This window comes from Cervus elaphus, chromosome 22, assembly GCF_910594005.1.
Source record: "Cervus elaphus chromosome 22, mCerEla1.1, whole genome shotgun sequence".
Taxonomy (NCBI): Eukaryota; Metazoa; Chordata; class Mammalia; order Artiodactyla; family Cervidae; genus Cervus; species Cervus elaphus.
Window position 1 is genome coordinate 49,132,852 of NC_057836.1, and position 16,516 is coordinate 49,149,367.

The 16,516-nt window shown below is 38.4% G+C and overlaps 1 protein-coding gene across 5 annotated transcripts in view; it reads right to left on the reverse strand.

The window, feature by feature from the left end:
- The window catches only part of RIC8B (RIC8 guanine nucleotide exchange factor B), a 100,735-nt gene that overhangs the window by 14,353 nt on the left and 69,866 nt on the right, over positions 1–16,516 (reverse strand). For 4 of the 5 annotated variants that reach the window (XR_006336598.1, XR_006336597.1, XR_006336599.1 and 1 more), the window contains exons 8-9: positions 12,456–12,600; positions 1,192–1,311 (exon numbers count right to left, since the gene is read on the reverse strand). Coding sequence is in view for 2 of the 5 variants with exons in the window: in XM_043880911.1 (XP_043736846.1) it covers positions 1,192–1,311; positions 12,456–12,600 (265 nt within the window). In the remaining 3 variants the exon portion in view is untranslated. The remainder of the gene's footprint in view (positions 1–1,191; positions 1,312–12,455; positions 12,601–16,516) is intronic. The other variant, XM_043880912.1, reaches the window with a different exon arrangement.

A 16,516-nucleotide genomic window follows, 5' to 3' on the forward strand; every position in this document is an offset into this window, starting at 1 on the left:
ATAACAATGTCTTTTGAATATTATGAGCATGGTTAGCTGTAAATTCTAAGCTTGGGAAAATGATGGAAATTTAAAAGGAATAGCTGGAAGTCAACTAAAGTGTAGTCATACTAGCTTTTTAGATATGAAGCTACTTACTTGTATGTAAGTCTATCGCATTAGCAGCAGCATTTGAAAACTCAGGCTCTGTAGAGGGTCTAAATATCCTAACTTGTCACACTCCTCATGTCATCTCTTCCTGTTTTGAACATTTCTGCTCTAAGCTTCCTGCTGTGCTCTTAGCCTCTGACTGTTTCTTTATTATACCTTTCCCTTTTATGGTTCACTTTCTGGCTTTACCATTCCAGTTGCTACTTCTCTTGACTGAGGGATACTAGCCTTTGCAGAGTTGCTGTGAAAAAGGGATGACCAGAAGAAATTCACCTTCCGGTGGCAGCTGCCACCAACACACAGAAGCACTCACTCAAGATGGCTTAAAGGAGACAGTGACTCAATATATGACTAGAAAATTGAGCAATTCAGGCAAGTGTGAAAGGAATACTTTCTAATAACTCCTCCAAGATGACTTGTTACTTATTAGTATATATTTAGTTTAATTATTTTCAAAACTGGCTATTTTTGGAGGGGAAGGAGGTGTGAAGCAAGAAGGGAAGGGGAAATTGTTTTTAGAATCCCTAGTTAATACAAGTGCCTGCTTTCAGAAAATCCTTCATTTGAGCTATTCCTTTTCACCTTTTCCTAGACAGTTTAGAATTCTTGGTTTCAGCAGCAATCCAAAAAGAAAAAATTGCAAACTTGCACATCAAAAATGGATAAAAATAAAAAGCACCATGATTTGGAACAAAAACCAAAACAGACTAAAACGAAAAAATACAAGAAGCAGCAAAATCATCAAACCTAATTCGCAGCATCTTTTTGAAGACAGGGAGGTTAGTTGGTTAAATATCACAGTGACCTGGCAGCTACTCTCCTAGCTTTGAGAGTTGAAATGTTTGGGAACGCACATCCATAAGCGGCACATGTAGAAGAACCACAGTGGCCGAGAGAGGTCTGAACTAGTGCTGCCTGGGCCAGCCTGTTCCAATCAACGTGGATCTCCAGAGTTGCTGTTCTATGGTAACTCTCAGTGAGAGAGACAAAGAAATAGAACATTTTTAGAAACCAAGCAAAAAATGGAGGGGAATACAATACCTGGAAAGTTTATCAAGCATGTTGACAAGTTTCATGGCTTCATATTCTTTTTGTTCTTCTGTCATTTCATCTATGGGGTTTGGCATTGGTTCCTCTAAATGACCAGTGATAAGATTAATGCTACAAAAAGAAAAAAAAGTTATGCTGTATGTTTTCAAATTATGCTCTTTCTATACTTTTCTGGTCCAAGTTTTAAGTTATAATAAGAAAGAGTATAATAGCCAAAAAATTGGCAGTAGCAATTTTAGGTATAGAACTGCTATAAGAATTTTTTTAAAAAACTGACTTTTCCTACTAATTTGCTTTGGGAAGTGGGTGATAGCTAACTTGCCAGCTTTTTTTTTTGAAGGCATGGCTACTTTCTAAAAATTGGAAATTTGATTGGTGCCGTTAGGATAAACATCCTTGGATGCACAGCTTAATTATATAGGGGACAAATGATTTCAGAGAAGAAGAAACCTATTTTGTGATACAGCATAAAACAAGTATGTCAAAAAAAATTGGAAAAATGATGACAGGCTGGAATCTGAAAATGAAAGCATGCCAATTTATAATCTCAGGAAATTAGTCCATTAGTGAGACCACAGAAGGCAATGAGTGTTTAAATAATAAAAGATAAAGCAGAACAATTTTAATCAGATTTGATCTGACCTAGATGAAAAAAAAAAGGAATGAAATCTAGTCTACCAAAAGACAGGTATGCCATCTGGCTTTCTGGAAATAGATTTAATAAAGTACTTAAAATGAATGTGTTCCATAAACTTTGTATGAAGTTCTAATACCAAACCAAACTATCCTCTTAATTAAAAGCCATACTATTTTTTTTTTAGGAGGAGGAGGTGAAATAAAAGATAAATCTTTCAATGGCTGCCAAATATCTATAGTTTAAACATCTTTCTGGAGAAGCAGACAAGAGGTTATAATATTCTGTACCATCCAAGTACAGTCAGTAATGTTTTTAATGATCAAATATCACTGCAAACAGCAAAGTGCCAATAAATTACTTTCTAGGGTTTACACACACAAATGCTTTCAGGGGTCAGGCCTTAAGGATAGGCAGATGAGTGAACTGGTTAAGTAACGTGGAGTACTGTGGACTAGGGTAAAATGGAGAACAGTTCGAGTCTAAACAGGGGAAAAAAATCATGTGGGCCAAAACCAAGACATTGTGATTGATTATGTCCTCACGTGGCCAGCTTGCTGGCCTGGCTTTAGACTTTTTACTTGGGCAAGTTGACTTCCTTAACTAAGCAGGGCTTTTCTAACATAAAGCAAGGGCTAGGTACTATAATGTTAGTAAAAATATTTCTTTTTCTACATTTCTCAGAGGCTGCCTGACAGATTTCTTGCAGAAGGACTCAGTGCTCACCATCCTCAAAAACTGGATCGCAAACATCTATTTTACCATTCTTGCATAAAGACCTTGGTCAAGGGCCATGGTTAAAAACTTCTTTTTCCTTCAAAGCAGAGGAACCCCTCACCCTTTTAAACAAATGAAATCTACACAGAAAGCTGATATGTGAAATAGATGAAAGTGGAACTGCTCAGGCAGAAGAGGGGCCAGAGATGGCCAAGGAGAGTGGGGGCCTAGAATCCCTTCTATGTGCTTCCCTTCTATCCTCATTCACTTGCTTCCTCTGAAGGCAGCCCCTATGGCACTTTCAAGAACTCTGGGGAAACAGTCTGAAAACCCATGGGCTTGTCAGTGATTCTTAGCCTTGGCTATAAACTGCAATCACCTGAGAAACTTTAAAGACGTGACCTGGGCCTCACCTGAACCCAACTAAATGTTTTTTTTCCCCAGGCGACTGTGATACACATTGAGGTTGCAAACCCCTGGGACAGAACCGACCTGAGACACTCACTGTGTGCTACCAGCCCCTCTCCTTTGTTTCAGGTGCTCATGCATGCTCAGCTGCTAAGTCGTGTCTGACTCTGCGAACTCACGGACTGTAGCCTGCCAGGCTCCTCTATCCATGGGATTTACTAGGCAAGAATACTGGAATGGGTTGCTATTTTCTACTTCAGGGGATCTGCCCCATCCAAGGATCGAACCCATGTCTCCTCGTTTCCTGCATTGGCATGTGGATTCTTTACCACTGCACCACCTGGGAAGCATCAGGTACTCATAAAAGAAAAGAAAAAGGCCTCAAGTTGGTGGCCATTAACAAAAACGTTGAACGGGGTCATCATATTTCCCAAAAGTCAGGAACAAAGAGGACCCAGATAAAGCTTCTGAGAAGGTAATTTTTAAGAAGTCTCCAGATGCTACACTGAAAATGTAATTCCACCACTCATCTCTTATTTGCTTAGGCACAAAACAATAGGACATATTTTCACTGGTTTCTCTTCTGCTGCTTGTTAAATTAGAAAAACAACTAGTCTTAAAAATAAGTAAGTAAAGGTACTTATTATAAGGCGCATGCCCCTTTCCAAGCAGATAAAAGAAATACGGCCTTAGAAGAAGGTATAAGGCAGACAGGTGTATTAACTATTTAGGTCATGCTCATCTGTCTCTTAAGAGAAGTCTTCTCTCTTCAAGCTCAATGGAAGGGTGACAAAAAATCAGATCCACACACTATTTTAGAATATAATGAAATTAGCACAGGCCATCACGTGCCTCAGGGAAAAAAATCTGTCAAGGAGGATACCACAGCACATGAAGTCAGGACATGATTCCTGGATCAGGGCACATTTGATTCTTTTCTTGGTTCTTTTAAGGGCTTAGTGGAAATGATGACTCCTTTCCACAAGCTGACCTCAAGTCCGCTGCTGCTAAAATGATTTAACAACTTGCTGTGAAATTAGCTACTAGAGTCATACAATCCTTTGCTCACTGAGCATAAAATTCACTCTTACAGAGTAAGAACTTACCATCCTTTACCCATGTAGTAAAACATTCCAACCCCCCAAGAACACTCTCGGAATTGAGCTTTCAATTTTTTCCTTGAAAAAATATCCCCTGCCCCAAACCCCAACCCGGTACTCAGAAGAATATAACCACCACCATGGCACACAGAAGTTGCTGAACTCTGCCACTCAGAGTTATGGTAAAAAAAAAAAAATCAAAAACACCAATATACGGGGGGCAGGAGGCAACCTTAGACACTGTCTCCCCTCCTGCTCTCCACTTCAAACCAATCTCATGCAGTCTCCCCACCCAGAGAAGGAGAAAACAAATAACAGTCACCAGCACAGCAACAGGGTGAGGTTTCATAAAAGAGTATTTTTGCTGAACAAATACTTGCCACCTTTATAACCTTAAGAGTATAGTCTGAGATGTAACTTTCCGGGTTTCAGGATCTTAACACTGAAATTCTGGGACTGGTTTTTTGTCCAAGACTCTGAGTCCTAAGATACTTTAAGTATACTAACTGCAGTAGATATTTTATCGGGTAATTTTATATTTATCATAGTTTTTCCCACCTCGTCTCTGCTCCTGGCCCCCATATTTTCATCACTCCAATCCTAACTCTTCTATGTAATATGTCATCAAGAAATTTGCATTATGTATAATGCCATTACATGACTGCAGCTATCGGTCTGGAGACAAAAGGATTAAGACTTTTACTCTTCAAATTGTTGCTACATTTGGCCAACATCAATTGCATCATACTACTTCACTTTAAAAAAAAGAAGGAGATATTAAATGTTCCCTGAGCTATAAGAAAGTTAACATCTATCTCTAAAAAACATGGGTCAAATTTTACTCTAAGCATCCTGGTTAACAAGCTGTACAGTCAAGTCCCTGCAGAGGCTAAGGCAGATGAGATGAACAAAGAAGACACATGATCAAATCGAAGGAGCTGATGCCTGGTATGACAGGGGCCACAGTCACTCAACTCAGTCAGGTACCATGTGGCGCTGCAGGCCTAATGTGATCAGAACTTCCACCTTTTCAAAACAAGTTAGGAATCTTAATTTTCATCTGAAAGATATGAATTCTAAATTACTTTAAGCCCTATGTAAAACATATTAAAAACATAAAACCAAATAACCAATGCAACATCAGGCAAGTGAAGCAAAACCTACTTGTGGGCTAAATCAAGTCTGTGAACTAACGATCTGCAACCTCTAGGAAAGGGATCAGGGTTTTTAGGAGAAGGCGTTTGAGAGTCCAGATTAAGGAAGAAGAGGGCAGTGGGATGGGAAAGGAGACATTATGTACTCATGAAATTAGAAATATCTTTCCAGGAAAAACTCTCCATAACATCTGCCACCCACAAAACAATAAATAGAGTGGAAATTTACCATACCCTGTTTTCTTGAATTCCATCCCTTGGCCATTTCCCAGCTGGATGTGGAGCCTGAAGAGGGCAGGGACCTCATCTGTCTTGGTTATCCTCATGCTAAGAAGGGGCTGACCAACTTAAATTTATTAACACCTTAAAAAAACTAATGTATTCAACAAAAATTTACTGAATGTCTACTGCACATGAAGCACTTTTTGGGGACATTTCAATGAATAAAAAAAATTCTCTCATGGAGTTTATCTTCTACTGGGAAAAACAGACTAAGTGAATAAGTAAATTATATGGTATGTTAGAAGGTGATAAGTGCTATGAAGAAAAAAGAGCAAGCGTGAGGTGGAGAGGTGAAGGTAGGATTGTGGCAATTTTAATGTGGGGACAGAACAGACTTTACCAGGAAGATGATAATTGAGTAAAGACATGCAGAAGCCAAGGGAATCGCCTTATAGCTATCTGGAGAACAGTCATTCCAGGCAGAAGGAACAGTCAATGCCAAGGCCTCAGACAGGAGTGTGTCTGGAGCATGACAAACAGCGAATCACCGTGGTGATAGCACAGTGACAAAGGGTACATGTACATCACTGTAAGGACTTTGGTTTTTAGCCACTGGAGAGTTTTGAGCAGTGTTAACGTCTGACTTACATTTTTATAAAGATCACATTGGCTGCTGTGTTGAGAACTAAAAGAATGACCAAAAAAAAGTAAAGAAGTAAAGTAAAGCAAAAAAAGTAAAGAATGACAAAGAGAGAAGCAACAAGACCAGTTAGGAAACTATTTAAAATGATCTCAGAGGGAGATAAAATTTGAGCTTGGACTAGAATAGCGGCAGTAATGGTAGTGAGGGGTGACTAGATTCTGAATGTGCTATGAAGGTAGAGCCAGAATTACCTGATAGATTTATGTGAATCAGAATGAACTCAATAAAAATTTTTAACTTTCAGGGATATTAGGATTTATAAAAAATATATTTTATTTTCTATTTTGGTTATATCAAAGAAAGATAATAGATGCTCTAAGAACAGGGAGATTACATGAAGGACAAACTTCTCTCTCCTTTTGACCGGCCCTGAAGGATATGGTAGCAGTTAAAACACAACTTTTGACTTCACACTTGTTAGGATGGCTAAGATATTAAAAGAAAAACCCGAAAAATAATAAGTATTGGAGAGGATGTGGAGAAACCGGAACCCTGTGCACTGCTGGCGGGAATGTAAAATGGTATGGCAGTTCCTCAAAAAATTAAACATGGCACTACCATATGATCTAGCAATTCCCCTTTGGGTATATACCCAAACTCATACACTCATGTTCATCATTCACAGCATTATTCACAACAGCCAAAAGGTGGAAATAACCCAAGCATCCACTGATGGATGAATCAATGAACAAAATGTGGTAAATACATACAACTGAATGTTACTCAGCCTTTAAAAGGAAGGAAATTTTGACACATGCTATATAATATGGATGCATTTTAGAGACATTTTAAGTGAACTTAGTCACAAAAGGAGGAAATATTGTATATTATTTTACTTACAAGAAGTTCCTGGGCAGATTCACAGAGAAAGTGTAACAATAGTTACAAGGGGTTGTGGGGAGAGGGGATAGATAAAAGTTTCAGCTGGGAAGATGAAAACCCCTGGAGGTGGATGGTAGTAATGGCTACACATTAATGTACATGGTGCCACAGATCTGCATGCTTAAGATGGTAAATTTTATGTATATTTTACCCTCAAAATAAGGTAAAGTGAAAAGTACGATAAAGCCTGCTTTGCCTACCTCAAAAGAAAACAAACAAACAAAAATCTCAAAAAAGACCACCTCTGAAGTTAGGTCACCTGATTGCTCATAAACTGTGTGCCCTAGACAAGTTCTGGAAACCACTGAGCTTTATTTTCCTCATCTGTAAAATACGGATACCCTTTAGCCCAAAGTTTGCTGTGAAGACTAAATGAGATAGTATTACGAAAGTTCTTAATGCAACACATTAGATACCAGTAAGTGTTGTTTATTTGCTCAGTTGTGTCCGACTCTGCGACCCCATGGACTGCAGCCCGCCAGGCTCCTCTGTCTGGGATTTCCCAGGCAAGAATACTGGAGTGGGTTGCTATTTCCTTCTCCAGGGGATCTTCCCAACCCAGGGATCAAACTTGCCTCTCCTGCACTGGCAGGCAGATTCTTTACCACTGAGCCACCAGGGAAGTCCCATTCAATAAATACCAGCTATTATTAGCATAAATGAGCTACTGGTCAAGAAGTAAATAAGCCAGAAGTCCTTGAATCCAGTGAGTTAGTTTATTAAGTTAAATCATCACCATGGAGCTGCACATGCAATCTTCATTAACTAAAGAAGCCATGCAACAACTAGGTTTTTTGTGGAGTTTGCTATGGTTAAATCCAGTCACAAGATATTTTGAAGAGATACCAGTTAATAATGGTGACTGAGGTGAAAATTTGAGAATTACTGTATAAGTAAGACTGATTCCACATTCAAGAAGTAGGATAAATTATGGAACAATGTCTTTGTCAAAGATTTTGCATTCTATTAACAATGCAAAGACATAGGGTAATGTGGTGTAATTCGTTTATTAAGTATCATGGATCAGCAATATAAGTAGACGTACTGAATACACATATATATATCAAGTTGCATCTAGGCAACTAAAAAAGCTCCAAGATACTTTTAAAATGACAGTGTTTTATATGTTTCTTATATTGGGCTGTTGGTTTCAAGTGATATCCTTGATATAAAGGATATAAAAAACTATGGTTGTAAATCTGTAGGAAATAAAATCTGAAGTAAAGCTCAATACTGTAGACTCAGATAACACACCTCTTGCTGGTCATTTACTCAAATTAAAATACAAAAGAAAAAATAGAGAACTCAATTTTCAAAGTGCAAAGCTGGTATGACTGTAAACATCACAAAGGCGAGTTAACCAGTATGCATGGCAGAAGAGGCAGTGATTTTATTTTCAATTCTGGTCTTTAGAGATCTGAATTTAGATTGTGTTTCATGACTGCTTATAGGAAATTAATTCTAGCTCCTAGAAAGGCTAGTTACAACCTACTATACATAAATATACCATCATAGTCAAAACTAGGCAAAAAAAACCCGAGAAATCTTCAAGTCCTAGTTCTGGTTTATCTACTTCAGGAAATATTAAAAACAAAGCTATCTCTTCATTTGTATAACCCCAACATACGGAGACAATTATAATGGGACTTGACTTAAAGCAGCATAACAAAATCTTGACAAAAGAAAACAAAGTCATTTGTGCTGAAGAGACTATAATGTCTATACAGCTGCTGCCATAGCTACTGTTGAAAAATACATGGTCAAGAAGCAAACACCCCTGAATTGCTTAGTAGTATAATAATTTCAATCTGCTGGGTGTAATTATGAACTAGTGTAGTGTATTAAGAATGTAAGAGGGCATCCTAGAGTTCTATCCACTTTGGCCATTCCCTTCTTCTGCCCCTCCATACAGCAGCTCTTTAAAGATACCCTTTTGGACTCAAAGGCTCCTATATACCATATCAAGCCTGAAGGCAACTAGTCTAAAATGAGTCAAATGTCACTAGGTTGACGTATCTGTCAACTGATGTTTGGAATGATGTACAAACCACAGTGATCAGTTACATTATACCACCTATACAGTCAAGGAGCCTTCATACTCAGAGGTAGAAAACAAACAGGTATAAAGTTAGAATTTAGAAATGTGTGCTAAGTCACTTCAGTCATGTACAACTCTTTGCTACCCTAGAGACTACAGCCTGCCAGGCTCGTCTGTCCATGGGATTCTCCATGCAAGAACACTGGAATGGGTGGCCATTTCCTTCTCCAGAAAATCTTCCCAACCCAGGGATCCCAACCCAGAGATGAACCTGCATCTCTGAAGTCTCCTGCATTGGCAGGCAGGTTCTTTATCATGAGCACCACCTGGGAAGCCCTAAACATTATATCACCAATACAGTCAAGGGGCCTTCATGCTCAGAGGCATAAAAGAAACAGGTATAAAGTTAGCATTTAGAAATGTGGTTTCTCTTTTATACAGGACCAAAGCTTATTTAATTATTTTTTTACAAACATGGCTAGACAGACACCAAAAACCTGTGTGGCGTATACTTGATTCTATGACTGTATTTTCTCTAAGTATGTTAATTGTAGAAAGCTATTTCCAGTCCATTAAATACATTTATCTTGACATAGAAAGGACTGTTGTGATATTAACTGTCTCTTATGGCCTAAATATAAGCTCCATACAATTCTTAGTTTCAGATTCCACTAAAGGATTACAGGTTACCTTGGTGCATTAATCAGAATCCACTTATATTTTTGACAACGGGATGAGGGCCAACTGAATGAAGGGTAATTTCTCTGCTTCTGCCAATACTAACACTGTTTGTGAGTAAGTGCATCATAAGAGAAGCAGGCTGTGATCCTGATTGCACTGATTGGTGACCATTAATCAGGCGGTAGGGAAGTAAGTCATCCTTTCAGATGCTGACTTTATAAACTTGACCAGATTGCTAAGAAGTTTTCATAACAATTTTAAAGGAAGAAGTTCTTTGAGCTTGTTGATCACTGTCCAAAGCACAAAGGATTATCTTGCTTGCAAAGCACTTTGTTTACCACCACTTCCGTGGGAACCATTTTAATAAGTATTTTAAATTAACAAATGAAATGAAACATTGCACTACACTGCTGCACCTGAAAGAGGGAAGATGTAAGAAAAAAACAGATGCAGATCTATCTGAAAAGGGAAGATGTGATGCTATGTTAGAAAGACATATTTACACTTGTAATGAGCAGTGTTTAAGAAACACAACAAGATTTCACAATGGTGACAATTCTGGCCACACTAACACACCATTCCTATTAATCATACAGGCCAGGTCCAAAGGCTGAAGAAGATTCCAACCAGGGATGTAAGGCCTAAGCACAAAATCTTTCTATGGTTGAGAGCCAAGACAATAACAAAATCACACATCATGGTCCTTGATTTCAAAAAAACAGTGCTCTCCTGAAATTTAACATCACTTCCATAATGTAACCCATTTCTATTTCCTGTACTATTGGGAGAGACCCAATGTTCTTGTATTTTTTCTGAGGTTCTTCTTATTATAGTAGTATTCTTGTGTTTGCTAGATATATGTTAGTTGCTTAGTCATATCTGACTCTTTGTAACCCCATGGACTGTAGCCAATCAGGCTCTTCTGTCCATGGAATTCTATAGGCAAGAATACTGGAGTGGGTAGCCATTTCCTTCTCTAAGGTATCTCTCTGACCCAGGGGTAGAACCCAAGTCTCCTGCATTGCAGGCAGATTCTTTATTGTCTCAGCCACCAGGGAAGCCCTGCTTGATATATGACCAATGCCATTTTAGAAGTCATCTACCAAACAAATTCAAAAATACACACTGCAATGCAATGATATCAACCACTCATGAGTACTCAAGAATTTCCTATGCTAGCTGATTGTGTCCACATACCCTGGAACACACTGAATACTTAATGTAATTTCTTCCTTAACTTAAAAATATGAGACTCTTTAAGTGGTACATTTTAATGTCTCAAATAGAGAGGATATTAAACTGACATGGAAATATAGTTTATGAAATGAAAAAAATCAAGAGCCAGCAAGAATGATTTAGAATGATGACTTCTATAATTATGCAAAGATTAATGTATTATTTTTCTACCTTAGCTTCAAATATCTGATAGAGATGCCCAATTTATAACATCTAAATGGTGTCAGTCTTAAGAATTTAATGCTTAAAGTCACTGCTAGCTTTTTTCCCCCAAAGCCTTTATCTTCTGGGACACACTCTATAAGATCTTACCAAGGCTGAAAGATCTGGGGATGCCACAAGTAACACCACCTACTCAGACCTGATTTGCTAAGAATACCAGCCCTATAAGTCCTGTCTGATTAGGGAAGGATATTTTTTTGTTTCTTTTACATTGGCTTTGGCAATGATTTTGTTTTTGAAACTACATCAAACTAGGCAGTGATCTTTTTTACCTTCTGACAACCCATTATTTTCATTTCAACAAGGCATAATCTACACTTTTAAAAATGGGCCATATCTTGCAGATAATCATTTTTCCAGCCCTGGTCAACTACTACATGATCCACATCACACTATAGAAGACTGTGGGTAGAAAACAGCATATGTCAATGCCATCATTGATAGGGAAAGGCATACCCTTTTAACATTCCCCCAAAACTGAGCTCAAATAACTCCTAATAAGTAGAAACTAAGAAAATTACCTGGGATTGGAGTTGAGAGGGGGATGAAAAGGATGGGAAGAGGGTAGAAGAGAGTAGAGGTGGTTCGTTTCGGGATGAGAGACAACTAGTGTCTTTGACTTACAAGCACTGAGTCAAGGAAAACTTGATAAAAGTCTCTGGCTTGCCTACCCAGCGGACTAATGCCTCTGCTAAAAGATGGTTCCCTAGTTGCTTAATTAAAATTTACCACAGAGCCAAATTTCTTTCCTTTGGGTAGTAATGTGCCTTGTGGCTTTACTTGATTGACTTATAAGGGCTTTCACACAAGAGGAAAGATCAGAATGTATGGAACCTACATTCAGATTTCTGAGAAAGACTGAAGCATCAGATAACCAACTTAAATACTTGGTCTTGGTTATCCCTTATAAAATCTCAACTTATGGAAAGAAGAGCACAAAATAAGCAACAATATCCTTTGAGTATATGACAGGAGACGTTGAGAAACACTACCTCTCTTAATACTTAGGAGAGGATGATGAGCATGTTAAAAGTATCATGCAGCTAAACATTTCTTGCAATATTATCCTTCCTCAATCACTTGACATCATTCTCTAAGGCACTAGCTATGCAACTGTCTCTAAAACAATATTAAACAGAAAGCTTCCAAATCCACAAAAGAAGAGAAATACTTGGAAAATGAAAGACAAAGGAAGTGAAAGGCAAATAACCAATCCAAAGGCAGACAAAGTTAGGTGAAAAGAAATGTGATACTATACTTTGGTTTTGCATTTTTGTATTCTTCAGTGTCTGTGTCCTCGTCCTCTGAGTACCAATTATCTCCTCTTCCTCCAGCCAAGAGGCCCCTGGCCGCCAGCAGTCCTGCAGCATTCCCATAGCCAGTGTATTTCAGGAGACTATCCACTGCAAAAACAGAACAGGTTTTTAGATAGAAATCCTTGAGTGCTCACTGTCATCACCAGCGACTCACCAACACAGGGAAGCTGGGCATACAAGCCATGGTAGTAAATCTTAGAAGTTGAGAGGTTGTCAAAGTGTGGTAGTAGGAATCCTACATGCTCCGAGGACCAAAACCCTTTTATAAGGTATCAGAAATTCAAATGGAGCTGTTTTGAATACATTCTGTGGCAGGAGTGGGGCTTTTGTGACTGCCAGGCCATTGGTAAGGGTGATGTTTTAAGGTTTTGATCACAAAATTGTTATCTTTATTCAGTTTCAGAGAAATGATGATTAGAGTTAATGAAAGCCAGACTGGGATTTTACCAATATAGCATATAATGAAAAATCTTTCTTATTGCTTTTACAGGAACTAGAGGGAAATAAGGAATTAAGATAATAAGGAATAACAAAACCTAAGCGAAAGTAAAAGTTGCTCAGTCGTGTCTGACTCTTTGCGACCCCATGGACTATACAGTTTATGGAATTCTCCAGGCCAGAATACTGGACTTCCCTTCTCCAGGAGATCTTCCCAACCCAGGGATCAAACCCAGGTCTCCCACATTGCAGGCAGATTCTCTACCAGCTGAGCCACAAGCGAAGTCCAAGAAAACCTAAGGATATTAGCAAATGTAAACAGGGTAGGCTAAGTTACTGCTTTTTCAAAGAAGTCAGAGAAAGTATGGAAGCACATTATACCCAGTGAGTATAAGGCCAGGAACTGCTGGACCTTAGTGATGGCTCTACCACTTATTAGCAGGTGGACCTTAGGTAAATTATTTTGCAGTTCTTTACTCCAGTTTTCAGATATAGAGAACTGGAATAATACCTACCTCACAGATTAATACATGCAAGGTGCTTAGAAAATTATCTGGTATTAGGTTGGTACAAAAATAACTGCTGTTTCAGACAGTGAGTTTTAAATCATTGTAACTAGGCTCAAATGCATCCTTATTAATAAAAATAGGAACCATTACCATGAACACATTTTGCCAACAAAAAGTAAGTTTGTTTATTCCTGTAGTGTAAAAATCCATGCTTCAGGATTCCACAAACTCTTGGAAAGCATTTTCTGTCTTCTGCTGGTTGTGGAAGCATTTTTCCTTGCAAAAAGTTGTCGAAATGACTGAAGTGGTAGTTGGCTGGCGAGAGGTCAGGTGAATATGGCAGATGAGGCAAAACTTCACAGTCCAATTCGTCAAACTTTTGAAGCATTGATTGTGCAACCATGCAGTCAGGCGTCGTCATGGATAAGAACTGGGCCCATTCCATTGACCAATGCTGGCTGCAGATGTTGCCGTTTTCAGTGTATCACACTGATTTGCTGAGCATACTTTTCAGATGTAATGGTTTTGCCAGGATTCAGAAAGTTGTAGTAGATCAGACGGGCAGCAGATCACCAAACAGTGACCATGACAATTTTCTGGTGCACATTTGGCTTTGCGGAAGTGGTCTGGAACGTCTTCTCAGTCCCACCACTGAGCTGGTCATCACTAGTCGTCATATAAAATCCACTTTTCGTTACATATTACAATCCGATTGAGAAACAGTTCGTTGTTGTGTAGAATAAGAGAAGACGACACTTCAAAATGATGTTTTTTGTTTTTTTTTTTTTCAGTCAGCTCATAAGGCACCCACTTAGCTTTTTCATCTTTCCAATTTGCTTCAAATGCTGAATGACTGTAGAATGGTCGACGTTGAGTTCTTGGGCAACTTCTCGTGTGGTTGTAAGAGGATCAGCTTCAACGATTGCTCTCAATTGGTCACTGTCTACTTCCAACGGCCAGTCATTATGCTTACATTCAAGGCTCTTGTCTTCTTCGCAAAACTTCTTGAACCACCATTGCACTGTACCATGAAGGGCGTGGAGACGATGTAGGATGAACAGTCCAGGATAGAATTGTTCATTAAATTTTCAAATACTTGAATGACAGAGTATCTCCCTCAACACTGAAAATAGGTAGTTTGAGAGCAAGTAAAGGGAAGTCTGCTTTCAAAGGGCACAGAAACCAGTGAAATTTATGCAAAAGGAAATATGGATTAATAATGCAGGTAGATTAAATAAAGTTTACACTAGTCACTTTTAACTATTTTCTACATTAAAACCTATTGGTAACTGTGGTCTCTTTGGTACTAATTCTTGATGGGTGCTGGGTAGAATCATTAGAATTTAATGAGGGATCATGGTGGTATAGTTTGAAAGCCCTCTGAATAAATGTGATATGCTCTCTCTTGCCATCAGTTCTTCCACAAAATGGAGTGATTTAGATAAATTAATGGATTCTTAATGGATTATTGTACGTGCATGCTCAGTCATGTCCAACTCTTCATGACCCCACGGATTGTAGCCCTCCAGGCTCCTCTGTCCATGGAATTTCCCAGCCAAGAATACTGGAGTGGGTTGTCATTTCCTGCTCCAGGGGATCTTCCTCATACAGAGATCGAACCCATGTCTCTTGTGTCTCCTGCACTGGCAGGCAGATTCTTTACCACTGCACCACCTGGGAAGCCCTAATGGTTATTAGGGGAAGTGAATAAACAGTGTATACAAATATTCCTGATATTCATGACCCTAGGCATGGTCAGGCACAAAGCCACTGAGGCTGAAGGATCATGTATCTGAACCCACAGTAACAATGACGCTCTCATAGCAAGTTTTTGGATAAGATTTATTTTTAAACAAATACGGATATTTAGCAGTTCTAGAAAAAAAATACTCACTGAAATTGTGAAAGTCTAAATTGAGATGCTATGAATAAATGGTTTAAATAAATATACTAAAAAAATAACTAAAAAAAGACACAAAATTTAAATAACCACCTACAGTGGCTAAACAGTAAAATAGTTTAAGAATATAGTTTATAAAAGGCCAAAATAGGTTAAAAACAAGTTAACAGAACACTAAATAACCTGCTTTCCTATGCAGAAAATCCTCCTGGAAGCTAGTGAATGGTAAAAATTCCTAGCACTTTTATGAAAATTGTGCTTACTGTTCATTCACTGGAACAAACCTTCTGTGTCAACTCTGTGATAGTTTGGGTTACAAAGACTGTTTCAGACACACCTTGCTTTCAGAACAGTAGATAAGGCTATAGCCAATAATTTAAAAATCAAATGAACATTTGCTAATAAGATAAACACTTAAAAATTGGCGTTGGGAAGGGGAGACAAATGGACTACAAAAACTACACGGTGAGGAGGCATTTTCTTTGTGAAGTTCTGATTTATATTACTGATATCTGGTGGAGTGTTTCTAATTACTTTTTAGTCTATTTTTGAATATTCTCTATAACATCCTATTTGATATTGGGGAAGTAGTAAAAGGAAAATGGACTGAATTTGGATGTTAAGATGAACTGTTAAGGCAAACAAAATCTTCTGAGTGATCCTTAAAAGAAAAAAAAAAAGGAAACACAACAAATGTTTTTGTTCTTTGTCACAGTACTCATTCATGCACTTAGATGAAACTGCTGCAGAAAAGAAATAAATCAGCATACGGTCAGCAAGTTACAAGAAAGATTTCACCATGATTTTATCAAGATGCTAGAGGGCATTATGAATAGAGGAAAGCAACCACAGCAGCACACGGCAAAGTCAGAACTGCACTGGTAGTAATGACATTACTGCTTATACAAAGCATGGGTTTTATCACACTTGACTAAGAAAAAAAAAAAAAGGCTTTGCTCTTTTACTGAGGAGAAAGAAAGGCACAAGCAGATTCTACCAGAAACCATTCCCCTCCCTCTGTTACATACAGAAGGATTTATAGTACTTTTCCTTGCAGCTAAATGTTGTGACTTTTTGAAATACTGTACTAGAAGCTTCCTCTGACTAGTCTCTGTACTCCAATCTCACACCCCCCTCCTCTCCTGGTTACACACAA